A 21,044-nucleotide genomic window follows, 5' to 3' on the forward strand; every position below is an offset into this window, starting at 1 on the left:
CGACCACTGGGCTAGGCTAACTGGCAGCAGAACCAGGACCAGAGAAGGTAACCTGACTCGTTTGTTAAATGAGCAAAAAAAGATTGGTCCTCTTTTGGAGGCATCTTTATCTGCAGAGACCAGCTACCCAAACCCCTCCTCCCACCCCCACATTTTCATATTGTTTTCATCAGAGGCCAGGCAGGCTGGCATCTTGACCCTGCTCCTCCTGGCCTCCCATCCTGAATGCCCGGGGACTCGTAGAGGGCAAACACCCAATTCAGATATTGTCCGACAGCCCTGGGACCTCCGAGAGGAACGGGGCAGCTGCTGCACCTCGGCCCGTGGGCGTCAGCGGACGCCCCAGAGCAGGGGTGCAGGAGTGTGTGCGTGCAAAAGTGCACATGCACCTAGACACACACTGACGTAGGAGCCTGTGCAGACGATCCTCTTGCATATGGGCACTCTCACGTCTGCAGTGAGAGCACTTACATGTGTGCACATAGATAGCCACATGTGGGATGGTATGCATGTTCATGTCAGCATCGTCTATGAGGCAGTACGGGTTTGTGAGGAATAGGTATAAATATACCAAAGTTTCTAGAATGCTGGTACGTGTGTCTGTAATTATGTACAGGTGCAAAAAGTTAGATCAACCTTTACAGAATCTATACTTTACATTTACCAGTGGAGACATATGTAGGACGATACATACGGGGCTGGCCAGCCATGCGAATGTGTGTGACTGGCAGTCTGTGTGTGCAGGGTGCAAGTAAATGTGGAGAGGGAAGAGGTTTCTGCTATTCCCATCACATTTCTCCTAAGTAATCATTGGGAAATATATGTGTTGGAAAACTGTATCGTTCGTGCTTAACTATATCTCAGCATACACAAATGAAACATGATTATTGTGCCAACTGAGATGCTACACATTAACATTGTTTATCAGTGATAGAATTAAATAACCCATGCAAGGCCCTGGTAGCATTTCTTACAATTTTATTTAACACTGTTTTGACCAAGCAACATTTGGCAAACGCCATATATACACTGTAGATTACAGGAACAAATGCATACTTTGTGAGATATAATATACAACACATGAGAAGTGTTAACAGAGGAGTGTTAAAAAATTCCAACTGTCCCCATCTTTCTTTGGGCTCAACGCATCCCCCTTCCTTCCCCAAACCTGATTAAAATCCATCCCTTCACACTTCCCTAGGAGGTCCCTGCATTTGTATTTGAGAGATAAATGGAGGGTGAGGATTTGGGGTGGGAGAAGAGATAACATTCTAAGACCTGGTCTCTGGAATGTTTCTACTCCTCCCCAGTCTGTCAGAGGCAGGCCCAAGCCCCAGCATGTGTTAAAAGAAGGAGACCAAAGGAAGCATTTTTATAGGTTCTGCAGACCCTTGGGTTGACTGACAAAGTTATTCATTCAGAATGAGTAAAAAGTGCGATGAAATTAGTAGTAAATCCTTCATTAAAAGATTCATAGAAATGATTCCCTGCTTCTCTTTTTTTTAAGGGCAAACTGTATCCTTTCTTGAGCCCAAATGAGGACGGCCTTACACGTAGTTAGAGGTCTGCCATCTCACCTTTCAAATTGTGTGCTGGCCAACGACCTAGCATGTGGGCTAAATAATGCACGGCCTGAGAGAAAAGAAAAACTCAGGAGCTGGGAAGCTGGGGTCTTCATCGACAGTGCAGCCTGGAGCACGAGCAAGAAAATGGTAGAACCACAAATGAGGGTCATACCAGCTGAAAATGCTCCCTTTCCAGCCACTGGGCAGTGAGAGAGGTTGCATTTATTCCCAAAGATTATGAATAAATGACACGTGTCATTTATTCCCAAAACTTGGGAAAGGCTTCTTAATCTCTCAGGAACCAGGGCTGAAAATGCACGTGGAACCTCAAAACCCAGCTCCCTAGGGTGTGTTTTGTCACCACTAGGCTTCCATTGGGCATGGAACAGGGGACTCCCTACACCTGCCTTCCTGAATTGTAATTTTCTCTAACTTCTCTCCTACTGAGACGTAAAGACTAAAGATGGCCAAGTAGAACTTGAACATTGATTGGATCCCATCCCACTCCTCAAATCCTTTGCCACCTGCCATTTTTATAGGTACTGCAGTCATCAGAGCCGTCTTTCCAGACAGCCCCTGGCCCCTCTCGACAGCAGGGATACCAGCCAACCTGCACCAAAAAGCATGGCATCATCTTCATACCGCTCCAGTCAGGACGTTGGCTCTCCAGAGCTTGGTGCCATGCACTGTCTCCTGCGTGAATATAGGAAAAAAAAAAATTCCTAATGTTTGGATTAGAAGTAAGAACGGTGACAAGTACCCATCAATGTGCCTCTCCCCAACACACACACACACACACACACACACACACACACACACTCACACACACACACACTCCCACACGCACCCTGTCCTTGCAGATAAATCATGAATCATCTCCGTGGCTGAACATTTTAGCGTTCGGTAATATTCTCAGAGGCCCAAGGTTTTCAGGCAAATCCCAGGTCTGTGCACAAGGACACTGCATAAATCCCTCCCCTTATGAAAGGCCAGGCCGAGCAGATGGGACCACTCTTAAGTAAACTGCTGAGCCCTCCCTTGTCCATCTCAGGAGGAGCAGCAGGGAGCCAGCCCTACCAGCCACGAGAGCAGAGAGCAGCAAAAGCTGCTAATTCTGAGGCTAATGTTCACATCCCCAACTTATCTCTCTGAGGGAGGCGTCCGTTTGACCACACAATCCTCCCTCCTCTGCCCCAACGGGAAATCAGATCTTGAAATCAGATTGGAGGAGGTCACAGCCGACCAAGTGGTGGCCAGAGTTGGGAAAGCAAATAGAGCACTGGAGAGCCAGCCGGGGCTAGGAGGAGGTGAGAGGCCAGAAGGCCACTCAAGCCCAGTTTCTGTCTGTGCTAAGTCTGGGAAATAACCTCACAACAGCTCCCCTTTCCGATAACCCGCCTCATTAATATTTATTTTTTAAAAGATTTTTTTTAAAAAAGAAGAAAGAAGGGCAGATAATTAACACTCAGTAGAGGTAGAGGCTTCCTCCATTCTGTTCTCTGTCTGCCCATGCCCCACCCCGCCCCCCGCAGCCTAGGCCAAATACATACACTGTACTATCTATCACCCCAGCCCCACCTTATCTCCCCAGGTGTGTCAGGAAGACATAAGGCAGGTGGATGGAGAGAGACAGACCCGGCACCCCAGGTGCTCACAGGGAAACGCACGGACTGTGAAATTACACCAGGCCTGGACAACTTACCACCGTACTGGAACCCTTGGGGTACTGAAATAATTAACTTGCTAATCAGCTACACCTTGCTTTTTTCCTTTCTTTCTGGAAAAAACACACACAATTGCAAATCTCCTTCACATCAGGTTCCTATGTCAGTCACTGGGAGACAAGTGATGCTTTGGAAGAAATGCACTTTGTGCCTCCACGTAGACTGAAATGCATCAGACCAAGTTGGGCCGCCTCCTCTTCCCCACCCCTTCCCACCAGGCCTGGGGGCCACACAGAGACAGAATGTTTCTGGAGATGCAGGGTTCTTTATGTCCACGCCACGGAGCTTTTCCATCTCTGCTAAGCTTTCTCGCTTCCGGCCCTCTTTAGCCTGTTTGCTGGCGCTAAACAGCCAAGATCCATGTGGAGAAAAGAGGATTGATTAGAATCGTAATAATAATCCCCCATTCGTCCGGCTTTAGCGTTCACAAAGTGTTTTCACACATTATCTCCTTCAGTCCGGGGAGTTTGGAGCTGGAAGGGATCTAAGCAACTATTTAGCCCCATCCCCATGTGTTACACGGGGGGAAACTGAGGCCCAGGAAGGGTAAATGTCTTCTCCCAAGGCCACAGCTAAGGACAGTGTGGTCAGGTCCCCGTTGTCTAGAGACTCTGTGTCGCCGCTGATACTCCGAAAAGAGGAAAAAAGCATGGTCATCTTTTTGCTCCACAGTGGATACATAAGCCAAGAAATCAAAAAATTAAAAATAGGACATTAGAACGAATAAAGGTAATTGTTGTAAGAAATTATTTGGCAGGTGGGAGGTTGGGAGTAGGGGATACTAGTCTAAGTCCTAAATGGAACATGTTAATTAACACACTTCCCTCGCCTCCCTCTCTCTGTCTCTTTGTCACCTCATCTCCCCCTTGTCTCCGGGTTTAAAAATATGAGCATTATGTAGTTTGAGATCTAAGGCTTAATTTGGGCACAGGCCCTGAAGGAGAAAGCATACTTTTCTTGGATTCAAATCTGGCACCTACCCCCCATCAGGATTCACAGCATGATGGGCTCATGTGTGCATGTGTGTGTCCGCTCAAGACATTGGATTTAACGGTGAAAAACAGGCATCTTGATCCTTTCACAGATCAGATGATTTGCAAATTAATAGCTCTTCCCCCCCCCCCCCCCACCCCAAGGCTCGGAGGAGGTGAAAAAAAAGATTTCTGATGGGGAAGGGAAAGGCGGAAAATTATAAAACGGGGATAGGAAGTTAAATGACATTGTATTCTGTAGAAAAAAAACACTTCCCTGTGAACGGTGAGTGTGCATTTGGACACGGGTCTCTGCATTTCCACAGGGCCGCCTTGCCCCGGTTGCCCGAGCCTGTTGGAAGGTAAGCGGTTCCTTTGTGTGTTCGCTTATTACTAAGCCCAACTCTTTTCCCTCTAAAACTCCTTCTTCTCCCTGTTGAGCTGACCATGCTTCTGGATTTATGAAGAGAGATGTTTTAGCAGAAATCCCCCAGAGTGTCCCATCAGCCCTAAATCCCAGACCCACTCACCCCCTCCCCAAGACCCCATGACACACAGCATGCCAACACGGCTTCCTCTTGCCTATGCATTAGCCATCCATTGTGGCAACCTGACATCTCTCACACATAAAACCGTAAGAGAGAAATAAAATATCTGTCTCTTGGCGAAAATAAAGCTTTGCCTCCCTCCTGATGTATAGGATATAAAATAAAGCCGCGGCTCCAATAGTGGCTTTTCCTTATGCCGGAGTTGCCTTTGCACACACAGAGACAATGAAGACGGATGGTTTGGGACAAGGCCCAGCCTCCTGGGGCCGCCTTCACCCTTTTTTATTATCCTCTCTTTCCTCCCCTCCCCGCCTTTTTCTTTCTTCTTCACGTTCTTTCCTTTCTGGTTTGGATTTGCCTTTTATATGCCCTTCTCTTTCTCTCCTCTGGAACTTTATTCCTCCTGCTCACTTTCTTTCTAAGGCATGACAGACAGGGAGAGAAGAGCCGAGTTTCTCTCCTTCTCACGCATGCCCGCCATCTCCCCACCTCCCCCTTCTCTAGACCCCAACTCTCCCTGGACTGCCAGCCCCTGTGACGAATTTTGCTGTTACTGCTCAGGGATTTGCTTTGGTCAAATATATAAATGTTCCCAAGGGACAATTAAGAATGTGTTTAGTGGGGTGGGGGGGTGGATTTTTTTTTTTTCCTGGGGAGCTGCCCTGTCCCTCTCCTTCCTCTCTCCCTCTAGGCTGGCTGGTTTCTGGATCTCAACAATTACTGATTCAGTCTCTGAGGAGGCCAACAGGGCAAACCTGCCAACTCCAAGGGGCGAAAGTTAACATTCACCTCCCAAACCCAAGCCTCAAAGCTGCATCACAGACACCCCGCAGGCCTTGGGCGCCCCTTCCTGCCAAGTCCAACATTCTCCTGCCTCTCTTTCCGGTCCTGGAAACTGGGGGTGCTGTGGGGGGAGTAAGAGGAGCCCCTCCCCAGGGTCACACAGATAGAACTGTCTCCCTAAGTCACACAATCACGGAAACATGGTCACCTTCCTGCCCCCCCCCCCCCAGCACATGTGCCACCTCTTTTCTCTTCTGTCCCCGGGGGCCTCACACTTGCCAGGTGTGCATCCCTCTCCACTGTGCTTCCGTGTCTCTCCACTCCCGTCTGGGTGGGTTGGTCCCAGAAGACTCTTCCCAGCCTTGCCCTGACCTCATCCCTCCCGCAGCCCTCTCTCCCTCTACCATTCAAAACCTCCCCCACTCCCAGCCAGGGCTGCGGGACACACCTCAGGTCCTGGGAAAACAGGGACTGGAAGAAGGGGAGCAGGGTCTGGGCTGGGGGTGGGGAGCAGTAGGGGAGGTAGGAAATGTCCAGCAGAGGGGCAGGGGGTGGCTTTCAGCCTGTGAGATTGATGAAGGGCCTCTGTGTGTGTGTGTGTGTGTGTGTGTGTGTGTGTGTGTGTGTGTGGAGGGCTCCTGGTCACCCCTCATCGGAGGAGATTTTTATTAATGCAAACATGGAGGGGCTGGTGAAGCAGCACCATGTATTGAACTCTGCCCCCCCCCAAAGAGGGGAGGGGGGCTTAGAGCAGCCAAGTCCAGAAAGAATCCAATCCCATTCCCAAAGGTAGTTAGCTTTGGGGGTCTCTCTTTCCACTTGATATCTCCCCAGATCTCGGCAATGACCACCGCCATTAGGTGAGGGGAGAGAGTCAATTAGTGGGAGGATTAATTACTCGGAGGCACGAGCCCCGTTTGTCTTCCTTACGGGGTGTGTGTGTTCAGACAGGGGAACACGGGCACGCACCCAAATACACATTGTTGTCACGCCGTCTTAGACGTTTTATTTATTTGTTGGATTCCTGCCCAGAGCCGCTCACACGCTTTTCCACGGGCGCTGCGTCTCCCACCAAACACACCGCCTCCCCGTCTCCCGCCGCCGCAGAGCGCGCCTGTCACACCCCCGCCGAGTCCCCGCGTCCCCGAGTCCCGCAGGCCGCCCCGCGGCGCCTGTAGGGTGATGGGCATGGGCTCGGCGCCTGCCCCGCCGCCTTCTTTTTCATTTTTATTTTGGTTGTTGCTGAGTGTCTTTCCCCTTTCTTTTCCTCTACTCTTCCATGCATTTCCCCCAGCACGTCTTTTATCGGGGCTCACTCTTCCACATCCCTCTCTCTTTCCTCTGGTTTTCCGCCCTCATTCTCTCCCCATGCCTCTCCCCTCGCTCCCCCTCTCCTGCCGTCCCCAGCCCCCTCCCTTCGGAGACAGCCGCGCCCCGGTCGGCCCCGCAGCACTGACTCGCATCGGAGATCGCCGCGCTCGCTCGACCTCGCTCCGCTCTCCGCGCCCCGGAGCTCCAGCCTCGTGGGAAGCCGGCCCGGCGGACCCAGCCGAGCGCGCACCGTGCAACCCCCGCCGGATGCCGCCCTTCCCTGGCCTCCGGGTACCGCCACCCCCAAGCCTTCGCTTGGGTAAACCTGGCCGAGGCCAAGTACGTAGTGGGGCAAGGTGACAAGCCCCCCAAACTTCTCTCCTTCCGTCGCGCCCCGACGGACGGATCTCGAGCAAACCGTCTCACTTGGGTTTCTTCCTGGGGGGACGGGGGGTGGAGGGGATAATACCGACCCCCGGGCTCACGGTGTGGGCCGGGGACCTCGGGCTGTAAACTGTGAAGTGCTGCACACAAGGAGGTCATTTCCAGGAGAGCGTGATGGAGTCAGACGAAGGCAACCTGAGGCAGGAGCGGCGGAGAGAGGAGAAGGCGGGATGGGGAGCGCCGGGTCTGGGGCGAGAGGCTCGCGCCAGTTTCCTGCGTGGCATCCGGGCGTCCTCACCGGGTCCGTGCCGTTGGCGTGGCCCCTGGGGCGGGCAGCGTCCAGGGCTCTCTCCTCCTCCTCCTCCTGCCGCCCGTTCCCGGGGGTTGTGGCTGGATAGGAGCGCTGAGGGCGAGGAGGGACAGGCATCGGCGGTGGCCGCTCTTGGGAGATCAACAGCGGAGCAGACTCGGGTCCTGGGCCTCAGGAGCCACTCGAGAACGTGGGGGAGGGAGGCGAAGTGGGCTCGGAACTAAGAAGGCAGCGGCGAGAAAGGGGGTGTAGGATAGGGCTTGTTCAGGCCCCTTCTCCCCCACCCCCACCCCCCCAAACTGCAGAGCGGCCGGGGAGGGCGGGCAGAACCCAGACCGTCCCGTTCCCGGCTGGATCCCTCCTATGGGGCTGACCCTCCGGGCGCTTCGCTCAGAAGAAAAGCCCATCCTGTGAAAACCGGCCTCTGGGCCTTCCCCGAGAGTGTCCGGGGCGAGGTGCGAGCACCCTGGGGCGCCCAGTCCAGAGCTCACGGGACCTGGGGAGGGGTGGGTGTGCGTAGAGGGAAGGTTGTTGCTCTTCGCAGAGCAGCTGTTGGTTTAAAAGCTGAGCTGAGCGGCTTCGGAGAATTAAAGCTCGCTCAGTTTCCTCTCCATGTCTCTGTGCCCAGTTACATTTTAAAATAAAAACTCAGTGGAAACGAAGAAAACATCAATCTGGTGTGCTGTCCCCCTGGAGGCGTTAAATCTGGACTTTAAACCTAGAATCCAGGGCCAGGAGGCGCGCCTGGAGTGGCGCGCCCTGACCTCCTGGCAGGCGCTTGGGTTGGTTCCCGCGGCCCTGTTTACTAGCCATCTGGACACAGGGACACGCAGAGGCCACCGTCCCAGAGCCCGCATCCTGTCCTCACCCTCCGCTCCTCCGCCACGCTGGTCCCCCCACAGGGAGGGTTCCCTGAACCCCCAGATGGGTTGCAGCAACCTCCTCCTGCCCACCCGAACGGAAGCGGCGGCGGGTGTGGGGTTCAGGAGGGGCCCGCAGCCGGGTCCAGCTGTCGCCTCACAGGTCCCCCGCCGACCGCCCTCCCCAACCCCCGTGGCCCGTCTGCTTTGCATAAGAAGAAGCCCAGCTGGGGTGGGGGCGGTGGCGAGCCGCTGGGACCGGGTCCGCTATAGATCCCAGAAAGGGGCGGTTGGGTCCTGGGCGCTAGCGGCGAGAACCCAGACAGCTGGGGGAGGGAGGAGCGTGGGGACCGCGGGACTGGGCCAGCCCCTCCCCGCGACCTACCCAGCGCGGCGGGCCCCGCAGGAGGAGGCGAGGATCCCGCGCCGCGCATCCCTAGTGTCTCCTGGGTCCTGGAGGGCCGGGAACGGGTCGGCTTGTTCCTCTTGAAGTGTCGGTCCGCAGGGGGAGCACAGAGCCACGTCGAAGCCTCCGAAGCCCGCTGGCTGGGTTGGAAAACGGCCTCCCATCCCCAGTCACGCTCTTAGCCCCAGAGATAACCACCTTCAACACCGCCCTCCCCGCAGTAAGGAGCCCGAACCCCGGTGTGTGTGTGTGAAGGGGGTGCGGCGAAGGCGTTAGGGGGTGCGGCGAAGGCGGTAGGGGCTGCGCACCTAGAGGTCAGGGGGGGCGGAGCGCCAGAGGTGCGCGGCGGGGCTGGGCTTCCGACGAAAAGGTGGCCGGCGGCGAGGCGCGGGCAGTCCGCAGGCCCCGGGGTTGTAGGTGCGGGCGGAGACGTGGAGGCAGACAAGGGGCGTTGGTAGAACCCTAAAATCCCAACCCCACTGAGGCTCAAACCAAATTCGCCGCAGCAGTTTGCCGGTTCGCCGGAAGAGGGTATTCTATTTGCAAAGGGCTAGATTCCCGGCCCCCCCCTCCCCTCCTCCCAGGCTCAGTGCAGGTGGGGTTCAGGGCTCATTTCCCCCCTCGTGAGCCCCGGACCTGGTGTGGGATGTCTGACCCTGCACCGCGAGTGGGGTAGAGAGGCTAGTCCCCAAATCCCGGCTGGTCCGGGCTGACTGCCTGTCCTCACTTTTCTCCCACGCTAGGGCCGGATACTCTTCCCCAGCACCCCTTCTCCGGAGGAAAAACAAAAAACAAAACGGGGAGCAAAACAGCAGGGCTGCCCAGCTTTGCCGCCTTCAAATTTCACTTGGGGAGAGATCCCAGTCACTGCGTAGAAGCGGTGCCGTGGAAACGGAATTTGGCGTTTGACTGGGGTGGGCCAGGGAGCCGGACTGACTCTTCGAGGCTAAGGCTTTCGGGACCCCGAAGCGACCGCCGTGCCCGCGATACTCCGCCCCCGTGGACAGCGGTCCCGAGTTTATACTCTGAGCGGGAGTTGGTGAGGTACTGGGGCTCCCTGAGAGTGAACACCGGAGGGTGTGCGCTGTCGGCGGCTGTCTGGGAACGTTGAGGCCAGCCCGAGGCCTGGAAAAGGGGAGGACGGGTAGCTGGGCTCACCCTGCCCGTGCGCTGCACACCCCAATCCACGGCCGCCTTCCCACCGGCACCCCCACCCCCGCCCCCACCCGCCCCTGCAGCCCTGCGGTTTCCCGCCTCGTCGCTTGTTTTTATGTGTAAAAGGTGTCTCCGGATCACAGTTTTCTCACAACAACTCGTCCGGGTTGCAACTCTTCACCCAAGGCGTTTCCCCCACCCACTCCTGTCCCCTCCCGGGCGCCGCGCCTCCGGTCTCCCCCGCCCCCATCAGGAAACGGCCGGAATCAACTTTACAAGACCGCGCCGCGGGAAACAGACACCTCCATCTCCCGGCGACCGGGACCCTGTGGACTTTGGATGGATTGGGGGAGGGGGAGCGGGAGGAAGGACCGGAGGAGGGAAATTCCGCTGCCAAGGGCCCTCCCTTCACCACTCCCCCAAAGACGCGCACGGTGCTCGGGCCAAACTTCTAGGCCAAGATTGCACGGAGAAAGGGGGGGGGGGGGGGGAGCCAGCTCTCAATGAATTAACCGAGGCCCGCCGGGGCTCCCAGACCCGGTTGCACTCCTGTCTTCAACCAGGTTTGGCCTTGGAATACGTCCCCCCTCCAGCAGAACGGTTCCGCCTGACCTACTCCCGCGTTCCCACCGAAACCGAGGCCTTACCGGAGCAGGAGGGGGCCGGGGCACCTTGCAGCCCGCCGCGCTCACCGCGCCGGGCCGCCGAGGCGGCCGCCACTGATCCTCTAAACGCGGTCTCCCCCGCACTCTCTCCGGCCTGGGGATGCAGAATGGTTTACAGAGGGACCGCGAGCTGCTGATTGGTCGCAGGCCGCGGTGACGTCGGCGGGCGCTGCATTAAGGCGAGGGGGCTTCTAGAGCTCAGCCAACAGCCGGGAGCAGTGACCGAGCCGCCGGAGCTGGGGAGAGACGCGCCGGGGCGGCGGACTGAGCCAGGAGACCAGGGACCGAGGGACGCTTGTCCAGGGAGAGCCAGCAACGGACCGCGGCCCGGGCGGCGACAGCGGCGGCCGGTGCCGAGCTGTTCCGGCCGCGCAGAACTGTAGCCGCTGCACCAGGACGTTTTAAAAAGCGCTCTAAGCTACTCCCCCTCTTCCCGACTCTTCCCGCTGCAAAAGAGAAAAAAAAAAAAAAAGGAAAGAAAGAGGCTAGAAAGGAAACCCAGGTTTGCCACCACAACGAAAAAAGAGGGGACAAGAAAAAGAAAAAGTCGAGCGACTGCGGGGTTGGACGCCTGCAGCCGGAGCGTGGGCCAGCGATGCGGGGCTGCGCGCCCAGGCGGCCGCGAATTGTGACTGGAGCCGCGATGCACCGCCAGGCGCGGTGAGGAGCCAGCCCGAATCACCTCCCGACGGAGTCCAGGCGCTGGGAGGGCGGTCCCGAGAACGCGGAGGCCGCCAGGCAGGCCCTGGGCCGAGGTGACGGGGCTGGGGCGGTGGGAAGCTAGCGAGCGCGCCCGGCTGCGTCCTCCCGGAGTTGTCCCCCTCCTTTCTCGATTGACACAGACACTTCTCCAAAAGGGGAGAACCCCAAGCAACAACAGTCAACTACGAGGTCTTCCTCCCGCCCCCCCCTCCTCTCCTCCTCCCTCGGTCCGCCCCCGCCCCCTCCCCCCGGCCCACCCTGGGCGCCCGGCACGTCCCGACCCCGCTGTGCGATGTCTGCAGCTTAGGATCCAAAGCTTCTCTCAACTCATTTTGTTCTTTTCTTTTATAAAAAGAGGAGGGGAAGTCCCGGTGGCGGGCAGCCGGGCACACGTACAACCGGCCCTCATACTCCGACAAAAGCAGATGCACTTTGACTTCTGACAGCTCTACCTCAAGCCCGTGAGAACTCGGCGGCGCTTTCCCTGCAAATAGCTCGTCGCGTCGTCCTCTTCCTTCACCGTCCCCGTTTTATTTATTTAATTCCGTTACCCTCACCGTCTCGGTGACCTTCACTCCTCCGCGGGTTCTGGGCAGAAGAGTCGCTTTCGCACCCGCCGGAGACTCTTTTCCTCACCCCAGGAGCTGTGGTGGCGCTGCTGTGCCCCCGGGGCCTTGGGACGCCCGGGCTGCCCACCACCGAGGCGCCCCGTTTGCCCCGTTTCCCCCTCTTTTGATTTCCTGCCTGGTGCGGATTTTGGCTTGCACCGCCGAGTGTGAGTCTCCTCTTTTCGGAAGGGTTGGGGAGCTCATTTCGGTCGCCTTCGGGAGTCAACCCCTCTGCTCTACCTGCTCTTCTCTCTCCGGGCCTCACCCGACTAAACCAAAGACCATGGTGCACTGTGCCGGCTGCAAAAGGCCCATCCTGGACCGCTTCCTCTTGAACGTGCTGGACAGGGCCTGGCACGTCAAGTGCGTCCAGTGCTGTGAATGTAAATGCAACCTGACCGAGAAGTGCTTCTCCCGGGAAGGCAAGCTCTACTGCAAGAACGACTTCTTCCGGTGAGTACTTCCCTCGCGGGCCTCCGCCGCTCCCTTCTTCCCGCGGGCCCTTCGGGGCCAGCCACGGACCAGAGGTCAGCGCGGTTGCGTTAGGGACTGCCTTTTGAGAGGGCAGCCCAGCCCCGCAGGCGCCCGCCTCTTGGCCAGCTGGCGCGCTGGGCTCCCAGGACGCGTCCCTGCTTGCACCCTGGAAATTGTGGGTCGCGCGGCTTAGCTGCACGTGCCTAGGAAACAAGGGTCTGAGCCCGCCTCGGCCCAGAAGCCCCTCCAAGCTGGGAGGAAGGCAGCGCGGCCTCAGGCGTTGTGGCCCTGGCTGCTCTCTTTCCCAGGGCGCGGAGCTCTCCAGCAGCTGCGTTCTCCCGGCCTCCTGGGCTGCTTGCCCTCCGGGCTGAGCTTTGAAGCCCCGTCTAGCTCTCTGCCGCGGCTAGAGGTCTCCAAGAGGTCTTGGCGGGAACCGCGGAGCTTTTTTGCATGGGGTGTCACAGCCGCCTGCCTAGGCAGCGGCAGGAAATCGCCCCTATCCTCCATATCCCGGGCGTTCCCTAAACCCCAGCCAGCCTCCGAGCGCTGGCCTAGGCAAACTGCCTCTCCGTCACTGTGAAATGCCCAGAGGCTGCAGCCTCCGTGAAGATCTTTTCCCCTGCTAACCCCGCTGCCTGGGGATGGCGGGAGGTTTGGCCTCCGCCCTACGCGGACTTTGGCTCTGGGGCGGAGAATCCACTCTGAGCTCTCCCAAGCACTGCCCATCACCCAGCCACCTCCTTTCGAAAACCTCGGGGAAAAGCCTCGCATTCTCCCGACACCCCTCCGGTTAGCATTTTAATGGTATTCTCTTAAATTCACTATTTCGGTCACCAAACCCACAACAAACACCCAGGTCAACAGAGAGCTGGAGCAAACGCGATTTGTAATTCCCCGCGCTGTGCTTGAAATCTCCCAGTTTACTGGGCTGACGAGGTCTCTGTTTTCTTCGGAGTCTGTCGTGACAGTCAAACTGGGGGAGGGGGGTGGGAGTTCAAAGCCACCTGTCCCCAATGTCACCCCAGGACGCGGGGCTCTGGTTAAGGGAGACTGTGGAGCAAAGCGCTGTGCAGGCCGGTATTGCCAGGAGACGCCCAGGCTGAACCTCTGAGCCTCGGCAGGCCGTGCCCGCTTTCCCTGGTGCTGGCTGGAACCCAGCCGGGGAGCTGCGAACCGTGCCAGGGGGCCCCAGAGGCCTGGCCCTCCCGCGAAGCGCGTCCCGGTGTCTAAAGCCAAGCCTCGGCTCTCGCTTGCGCCAACCTGCCTGTCTTTGGGCTTGAACGTGGCGGCGGTCCAGCTGCGGCCGTCTGGGCTGTCCCAGGCTGTTGGTTCACCTGCAGCGGGACTGGACCTCGCCAACCCCTCCACCCGCCCCCCGCCCCCCCCCCCCCCCCCCCGCCAGTGCGCGGGTCCTTTGGCGGTGAAGGAGAAAGGGCGCGAGAAGAGAAAAGCGGCGCTGGGGAGGCGTTTATAAGGCGCTCTAATTAGAATGGGACTGTTTTCTGAATCTAATCGGAAAATAAGCGCCTCTCCCCCTTCCCTTCTCCGCCTTGCCGCCTTCTCGAGCAGCGCTTTTTTCCTCGGGGACAACATTGGGCGTGAGGCTAGGAGTGGGGGCAGTTTGGGCTCCGCGCGCTCTCACTCGAACCAAATGGATCTCCTCCCGACTTTTCCTGGTGCCCGCGCTCTCTTCCTGCCTACTTGATCGGCATTCTGCCTTTCTTACTTTTTTTTGCGCGCGCACCCTCTCTCTCTCTTTCTTCATTTCCCCCTTCCTTTTCGCCTTCCTCCATTTTCTGCTTATTTATTTCCCCCTGTCTTTCCCCCTGCCTTATGTTCTCTGCCCCTTTCCCCCCTGCCCCCTCGCAGGTGTTTTGGTACAAAATGCGCGGGCTGCGCGCAGGGCATCTCCCCTAGCGACCTGGTGCGGAGAGCGCGGAGCAAAGTGTTTCACCTGAACTGCTTCACCTGCATGATGTGTAACAAGCAGCTCTCCACCGGCGAGGAGCTCTACATCATCGACGAGAACAAGTTCGTCTGCAAAGAGGATTACCTAAGCAACAGCAGCGTCGCCAAAGAGAACAGCCTCCACTCGGGTGAGGCCCCCCACTTGCCCGCTCCCCAGGGGCGGGCAGGCCCTGGGAGAGGAAGGTGGGCCAAGGCCGCTGCTCACACCTGTCCCTTCCTTCTCTCCAGCCACCACGGGCAGTGACCCCAGTTTGTCTCCGGACTCCCAAGACCCGTCGCAGGACGACGCCAAGGACTCGGAGAGCGCCAACGTCTCGGACAAGGAAGGGGGCAGCAACGAGAATGACGACCAGAACCTGGGCGCCAAGCGGCGGGGGCCCCGCACCACCATTAAAGCCAAGCAGCTGGAGACGCTGAAGGCTGCCTTTGCCGCGACGCCCAAGCCCACGCGCCACATCCGCGAGCAGCTGGCTCAGGAGACCGGCCTCAACATGCGCGTCATTCAGGTCAGGGTCCACTCCGTTCCCCCAGACCCACTGGACTCCTCCAGGCCAGCCTGCAGGAGCTGAGCCAGTTCGCGGAGGCTGGCCTTGGGGTGCGGAGAAGCCCGGACACACCACACCCTTACCCCTTTGGACAGTTGAAGCTCTGCCCCATGCTTAGAACGACTGGAAACCCCCAGGTCTCCTCCTCTTCCCGGTGATAGTGGTGGCGGAGGGGGGAGGGAAAGGGAGCTGCGCAGGAGGTTGGAGGAAGGGACATTGTGGGACACCCAGTGAGAGTTGGGGCGCTTTTTCCCCTGCACCACCTACCCCTGTTCCGAAGGAGCCCAGAGGTCACTGTGCCTGTGGAACTTAATGGTTCCTATGGCTTCTGCACAAGGAGATCTCCCTCTGCATCCCTAACCCCAACTTTGTGGGTCTCTTGCCCTAGTTAGACAAGTCCCAGGGCACAGACTTCCCCTCCGGAGAGAGGAGGGGCATCCTGGTTAGAAGGTGAGGTGGTCAGTCTCCTGGGAGTCAGCCCTCCCTCCTGGTCCCAAGTAGGATGGGGAGGGAGGTGGCCGTCTGGGCCGCTGTGCTGGTGCTGTAAGGATCTGAGACTGCATGTGCTTCGGGTGGAGTCTCTGGCCCAAGTTTAGTTGTCCCGTTCATGTGCCTGGATGCTCTTCCAAGGTGGGGGTGGATGCGCCTGAGAGGCTGAGTGTGCACACGCACGCAAGCTGCCTCGGAGGGAGGCCCTGCAGCGTCTGGGAGGTTGTGCCAAAGTGCACGCACGAGAATGGTAGGCTGCATGTCTGTGTCACTATGAGTGCGCTGCTGTGGATAAGTATCTTTGGCACTGGAAGGTTGTGTGTGGGTGTGAAAAGGATATTGTGCGTTTTGGTGTCACTATTGTTGCGAGACTGAGTGTCAACAGGAGGCTGTTTAGTTCTCTGTCTGCTATCGTGTGGGGGAGGGAGCTGCCAGGGACCCTGGAGGAAAACTGTGTCTGACACCGCTTTGGGAGGTTGAATATCTAAGCTGTAACTGTGACACTGTGACTGTTAGAAACAACTCCAACTGCCTCACGTTGGGCAGGGCAGCTTGCCCAGGTCCTCCAGGCGGGAATCCTGTTCCCCGTTGGCTCAGGGGCCACCCAGCGCTGCCCTACTCAGAGGACCCCACCCCCAACACCATGCACAACACGCGCATACACACACACACACACACACACACACACACACACACACGCACACACGCGCGCACACAGAGCTCTGAGAACTAGGCTGTGGAGGGTGAGGGGCCGGCTGGGCGGCGAACCTGAAGCGGGGAGTGGGGTTTTGTGGCTTCACCCTGTGGCGTGTTTGCTTCAGGTCTGGTTCCAGAACCGACGCTCCAAGGAACGGAGGATGAAGCAGCTGAGCGCGCTGGGCGCCCGGCGCCACGCCTTCTTCCGCAGTCCGCGCCGAATGCGGCCACTCGTGGACCGCCTGGAGCCGGGCGAGCTCCTCCCCAACGGGCCCTTCTCCTTCTACGGAGGTGGGTGCGCGGCCCCGGGCAGGGCTCGGCCAGGCCGGGGTGGGCTTCGCTGGAAGCGGGTGGCAGCGCCGCAGGCGCTTCTCTCATTCTACAGAGAAGAGGGGAAATGGGGGCGGCTGGGAACTAAATTGGGGGGAGGTAGTAACATCGAAGGCGGAATCCCTGACCCTGAATGAGGCGGGTGGGCAGTTAGCAAGCAGCTCCAGTGTGTGCACCAGCCTCCTCCCAGCCTGGAAGGGTAGGGAGCCCCCAGCCGGTTGGCGAGGGCGCCTCCCTGCCCTTGATCCCACCCCACCCAGGGCCCCGCCCTGACCTCCTCCTCCCGCTGCTCCGCAGATTACCAGAGCGAGTACTACGGGCCCGGAGGCAACTACGACTTCTTCCCGCAAGGCCCCCCGTCCTCGCAGGCTCAGACACCAGTGGACCTACCGTTCGTGCCGTCGTCCGGGCCGTCCGGGACGCCCCTGGGCGGCTTGGAGCACCCGCTGCCCGGCCACCACCCTTCGAGCGAGGCGCAGCGGTTCACCGACATCCTGGCGCATCCCCCTGGGGACTCGCCGAGTCCCGAGCCCAGCCTGCCCGGGCCTCTGCACTCGATGTCGGCCGAGGTCTTCGGGCCAAGCCCGCCCTTCTCGTCGCTGTCGGTCAACGGCGGGGCGAGCTATGGGAACCACCTGTCTCACCCTCCCGAAATGAACGAGGCGGCCGTGTGGTAGCGGGGTGTCTCGCACGGTCCGCGGAGTTCGTGGTTGTACAGAAATGAACTTTTATTTAAGAAAAATAGGGGAAAAAATCATAAAAATCAAGTCACACCCCCCCACCACCACCACCTTCCTCCAGCCTCGGGGACCATTTTCCGTCTGGGGAAGACTGGATGGGAAAGGGAAACAGGACATAGGATGTAAATCTGCCTGGAGGTAGGACTGGGATCCGCGAGCTGGCTGGCCAGGTGCAGGACTGGGCTTCCGAAGGGAAACACAGACCTCTCCTCACCTCCCACCTGGACCCGACTCCGTGGACAGACACCGCGAGTCTGGCCGGTGGGCGGCACAGGAACGACCACGGCGGGGCCGGCCGCCGGGCGCACAGCTCCGTGGTGACGCCTGGAGGGAGGCTGCGCCCACAGCCCGGCTTCGGCTTCGGAGGTGAGCCGTCCTTGGGGCGCTCCCAGGCCAGCCAAGCGGGTTCTGGCTGTGGGAAACCTAATAGTGTTGGTCTTGGTTCAGCAACAGCGACAACAAACTATTATAGCTTCAGAAACGTCGACCTGCTGTGCATCAGGTGGGACTATATACATATATATATATATTTTGTCTCTCTGGGTTTTTGTTTTTTTGTTTTTGCCAAAATTGCAAAATTCTAAATGTAAAGCCCTCAGTATCAACTCTTCTACCTTCACAAAGCTCTACACACCTATACACACAGACACACTGGATAGGACGGTCTCCAGCCAGACCTCTCAGTAAAATGACTTGAACATCATCTGTACAAGGAAAGTATTCTACTTTCACACACACACACACACACACACACACACACACACACACACACAGAGTTTTAAAAAAGACGAACTAAAAACAGTCAACTGTTTACGTATAATGTTAAATTCAGGAGTTCAGTGTTTTACTAATACATCCTGTTTTGAAACCTCTTGTTCAAAAACAAAACGTTTTGAGCAGTCAACCAAAATTGTTCATTTTCTTTTCCTGTAGATGTTCTGACAGATTTGCAGGGCTCACAGCTCACTGTGCTAGTATGTAAAATGGTGTTGTTTACACAAGGCAAAAAGAAAACACGATATTCAGACACTTGCCAAATAGAATAATTATAGCACAAATACTGTAAAGGTGCCTGGCACCACAACCTGAGAAAGTGTTAAAAAAAAAAAGTGTTACAAGGTTTAAGAAAGAAACATCTTTGCTAATTTCTAGTCCTGTTGAACATTCATGGAATTGTTAATATGACTTATATAGACCCACACAGGTTTTATTTTTGTGTCTTTAAAATAAAAGCCCAAAATATTTAAATTTTATGGTCAAATATGCAGTCAGCAGCTGCTACTTTTTTCTTTATATATTAAACTTCTCATATGTCTTTTATTGTTCTGATAAACCTAAGCTTGTGTGACCTCCAGTGCATATTAGACCATTCACTGTATGAAAGAAAACATGTTGAATAAATTTGTGAGTTTTTAATAAAAATAGAAAATCTGATGTTTAGATAACCGGTGTGTTATTTGATGTTTTAAGATCTGGAAGGGAGGCAGGATGACCCCTTAGAAGCGAGGCAGGACTCAGGTATCTGTTTTCACCTTGGCTGTGGTTGAACCCCATTCCTCATGCCAGCCAAGCTTTTCTCCATGGCTTCCTGCTGTTATTAACTACAGATTTGCATTCTGTGGATTTAACTGGTACAGTTGAAGAGATGCTTGCTGATAAGTTAATACAGAATTTGAAATAGAAATAAAATCCATGGCTCAAAATGAATGACCCTAGTCTGTGATTAGGCATGAGATCACATGTACTCTCCCCCCCCTCCCACTCCCCCCCCCCCCCGCACAAACAAGACTGGACTTGTGAATGTCAGCTGCAAATACATAGTTAGAGGTGGTCTTTTTCAGTTTCAATTCATTTCCCATAGATAATCCTGTTTTCTAATTCGGTGGTTTGAAAGATAATGTAAAACGAATGTACAGTACAGCTAGAAGTGAAATACTTTAATCCCTTTCACAGAAATGATATGAAATAGTTGTTTTATAGTATTTGTTGCATTTGAAGTTCCCCAGAAGGAAAATTGTTTTGCTGATACAGATACATACTACATTTCTTTGAGAGATGAATAAAAATAACCAATATAGAAATCAAATGTCAACTGGCAGTTTCCCATTAGTTCTGAAAAGTAGTTCAGTCCCTTCCAAGCCTTCATTAAGTGTGGAAGGAATTTAAATATTTTATCTACTATGAAATACATGTGTGTGTGTGTTCATAGCAAACCCTATTAGAGTTCCAGGATTTCTTTTCCGTATCACCTAGATTTCACACTGGGTTATTTACTTCCCCCCTTTTTTTAAAAATCAAGGTTTTACATTAAATGGCATGTAATTTCTGGTGGTGTTTCCATATTTTGTTAAGACACAACCAACTGTATCCTGACAAGAAGGCTTTAAAATAAGCAATATTTCACTGCACCCATATGATGGCTTATCGAATGGGGAGGACTATCAGGGAGGAATCTGATGGTGGTCCTTGTAGAAATCCAAATTTATGAAATACAGGAGAGACTTCTGAAACCCCTAGCCTCTGCACACAGCACATTTCTTTATCTGCTTTGTATGCAATCACTGGATGCGTTTGTTTTTCTCCCCGTTTAGCGTTTATTTGTGTTAAATCATAGCCAACTTATTTATTATAGCCGCCCCCTTTAAAGACATTCATTTAACTGCACCTCATTGGGAAGCTGCATTTTCCTATCAAGCCTCCTGAATTATTTAGCAGCTTTATTGTGGAATCCGGTGCTTGATAAGAATCGTTTTAGAGTTGGGCGCTCCGAGGCAGCAGCTCAGCCTTTCCGCCTTGGCGCTGTCCCCTGAACCCTAGCGAATACCTGAACAGGTGGCAAAGCTTAGCAGTCAATTTTGGAGCTGCCTGAGAAGAGGAAATCTAGAAATGTCAGGAACTGTTCTCCTTCCCATCAGACCCTCGCTGCCCACCTCTAGCTCTAAGGTGCAGAAAAGCACCTCACCATCCCCACTCCGGTGGGGCTAGGAGCTGCCAGAGAAAGACATGGCCAGCCAGGCAGCGGGGAGCACCGAGAGAGTCCCCTCCCGCCTAAGAGTTTCCTCTCTGGCAGCCTGGTTTCTCCCTGCAGCCATCTTAAAGCCGCCACCGCTGGTGCCTTTTGCCACCTGCCCTCAGGGTGCCAGCAGCGGAGTCGCCATCTGCCCTGGGTGAGAGAGGAGAAACTCACCCACCAACTTCTCCAGGCTGGGGGAGGCTGTGGGAATCTGGGAGGGCTACTTTAAGGTGAGACAAGGTTGGGGAGGACTATTCAAGGAAAGCCAGGACAGGCATTGGCAGGGCCTGGGACCTGGAGATGGATAGTATCAGAAAAGAGAAGAGAGGCAGTTAAGAACCTGGTTTCCCCAAACTCTTGGTCATGTGACAGGCCGTTGATTGGGACAGGGGGGTGGTGGGTGGTATCTAATGGCACCCTTGCCCGTACTCTGGTATTCCTACATCTGTCTGCCACTTTGCAGCCCTTAGGCCCCAAGCAGAGGGTATCCCTCTGACCTTCTCTGGAGAGGACTGTTCTTTTGGGAGTGTGCTCCCATTTATTCCCATCCCCCTGCTTATCTCATCTGTTCTCATCTCTAGAGCAGTCGGGGGTTTGCATTTCTTCTAGGAAATGAAGTCTTTGAAATATGTCCTCTCTTAGTCCACCCTCCGTCTCCTTCCCATCCCCACCAGGAAACCCCTCTTTCCTTCTCAAGAAACTAGAGGGTGGGGGACAAAGAAAGCATGGGAGGTTGCTCTCCTGCCCCATGCCTCAGTTTCTCTCAGTTGCATCTTAAGTTTTAGAATTCTCCCTCT

At 55.8% G+C, this 21,044-nt stretch overlaps 1 protein-coding gene across 1 annotated transcript; it reads left to right on the plus strand.

Moving 5' to 3' along the window:
* Positions 1–12,275: 12,275 nt before the first annotated feature.
* On the plus strand, positions 12,276–17,171 carry LHX1 (LIM homeobox 1; the record flags this gene model as incomplete). The annotated part of the gene is made up of 5 exons (XM_079798835.1): positions 12,276–12,445; positions 14,336–14,562; positions 14,663–14,940; positions 16,290–16,455; positions 16,792–17,171. The coding sequence occupies 5 exons, from the start codon at positions 12,276–12,278 to the stop codon at positions 17,169–17,171; spliced, it is 1,221 nt and encodes a 406-aa protein (XP_079654961.1).
* Between the last annotated feature and the right edge of the window lie 3,873 nt (positions 17,172–21,044).

This window comes from Cnephaeus nilssonii (genome assembly GCF_951640355.1).
Source record: "Cnephaeus nilssonii genome assembly, chromosome: 19".
Taxonomy (NCBI): Eukaryota; Metazoa; Chordata; class Mammalia; order Chiroptera; family Vespertilionidae; genus Cnephaeus; species Cnephaeus nilssonii.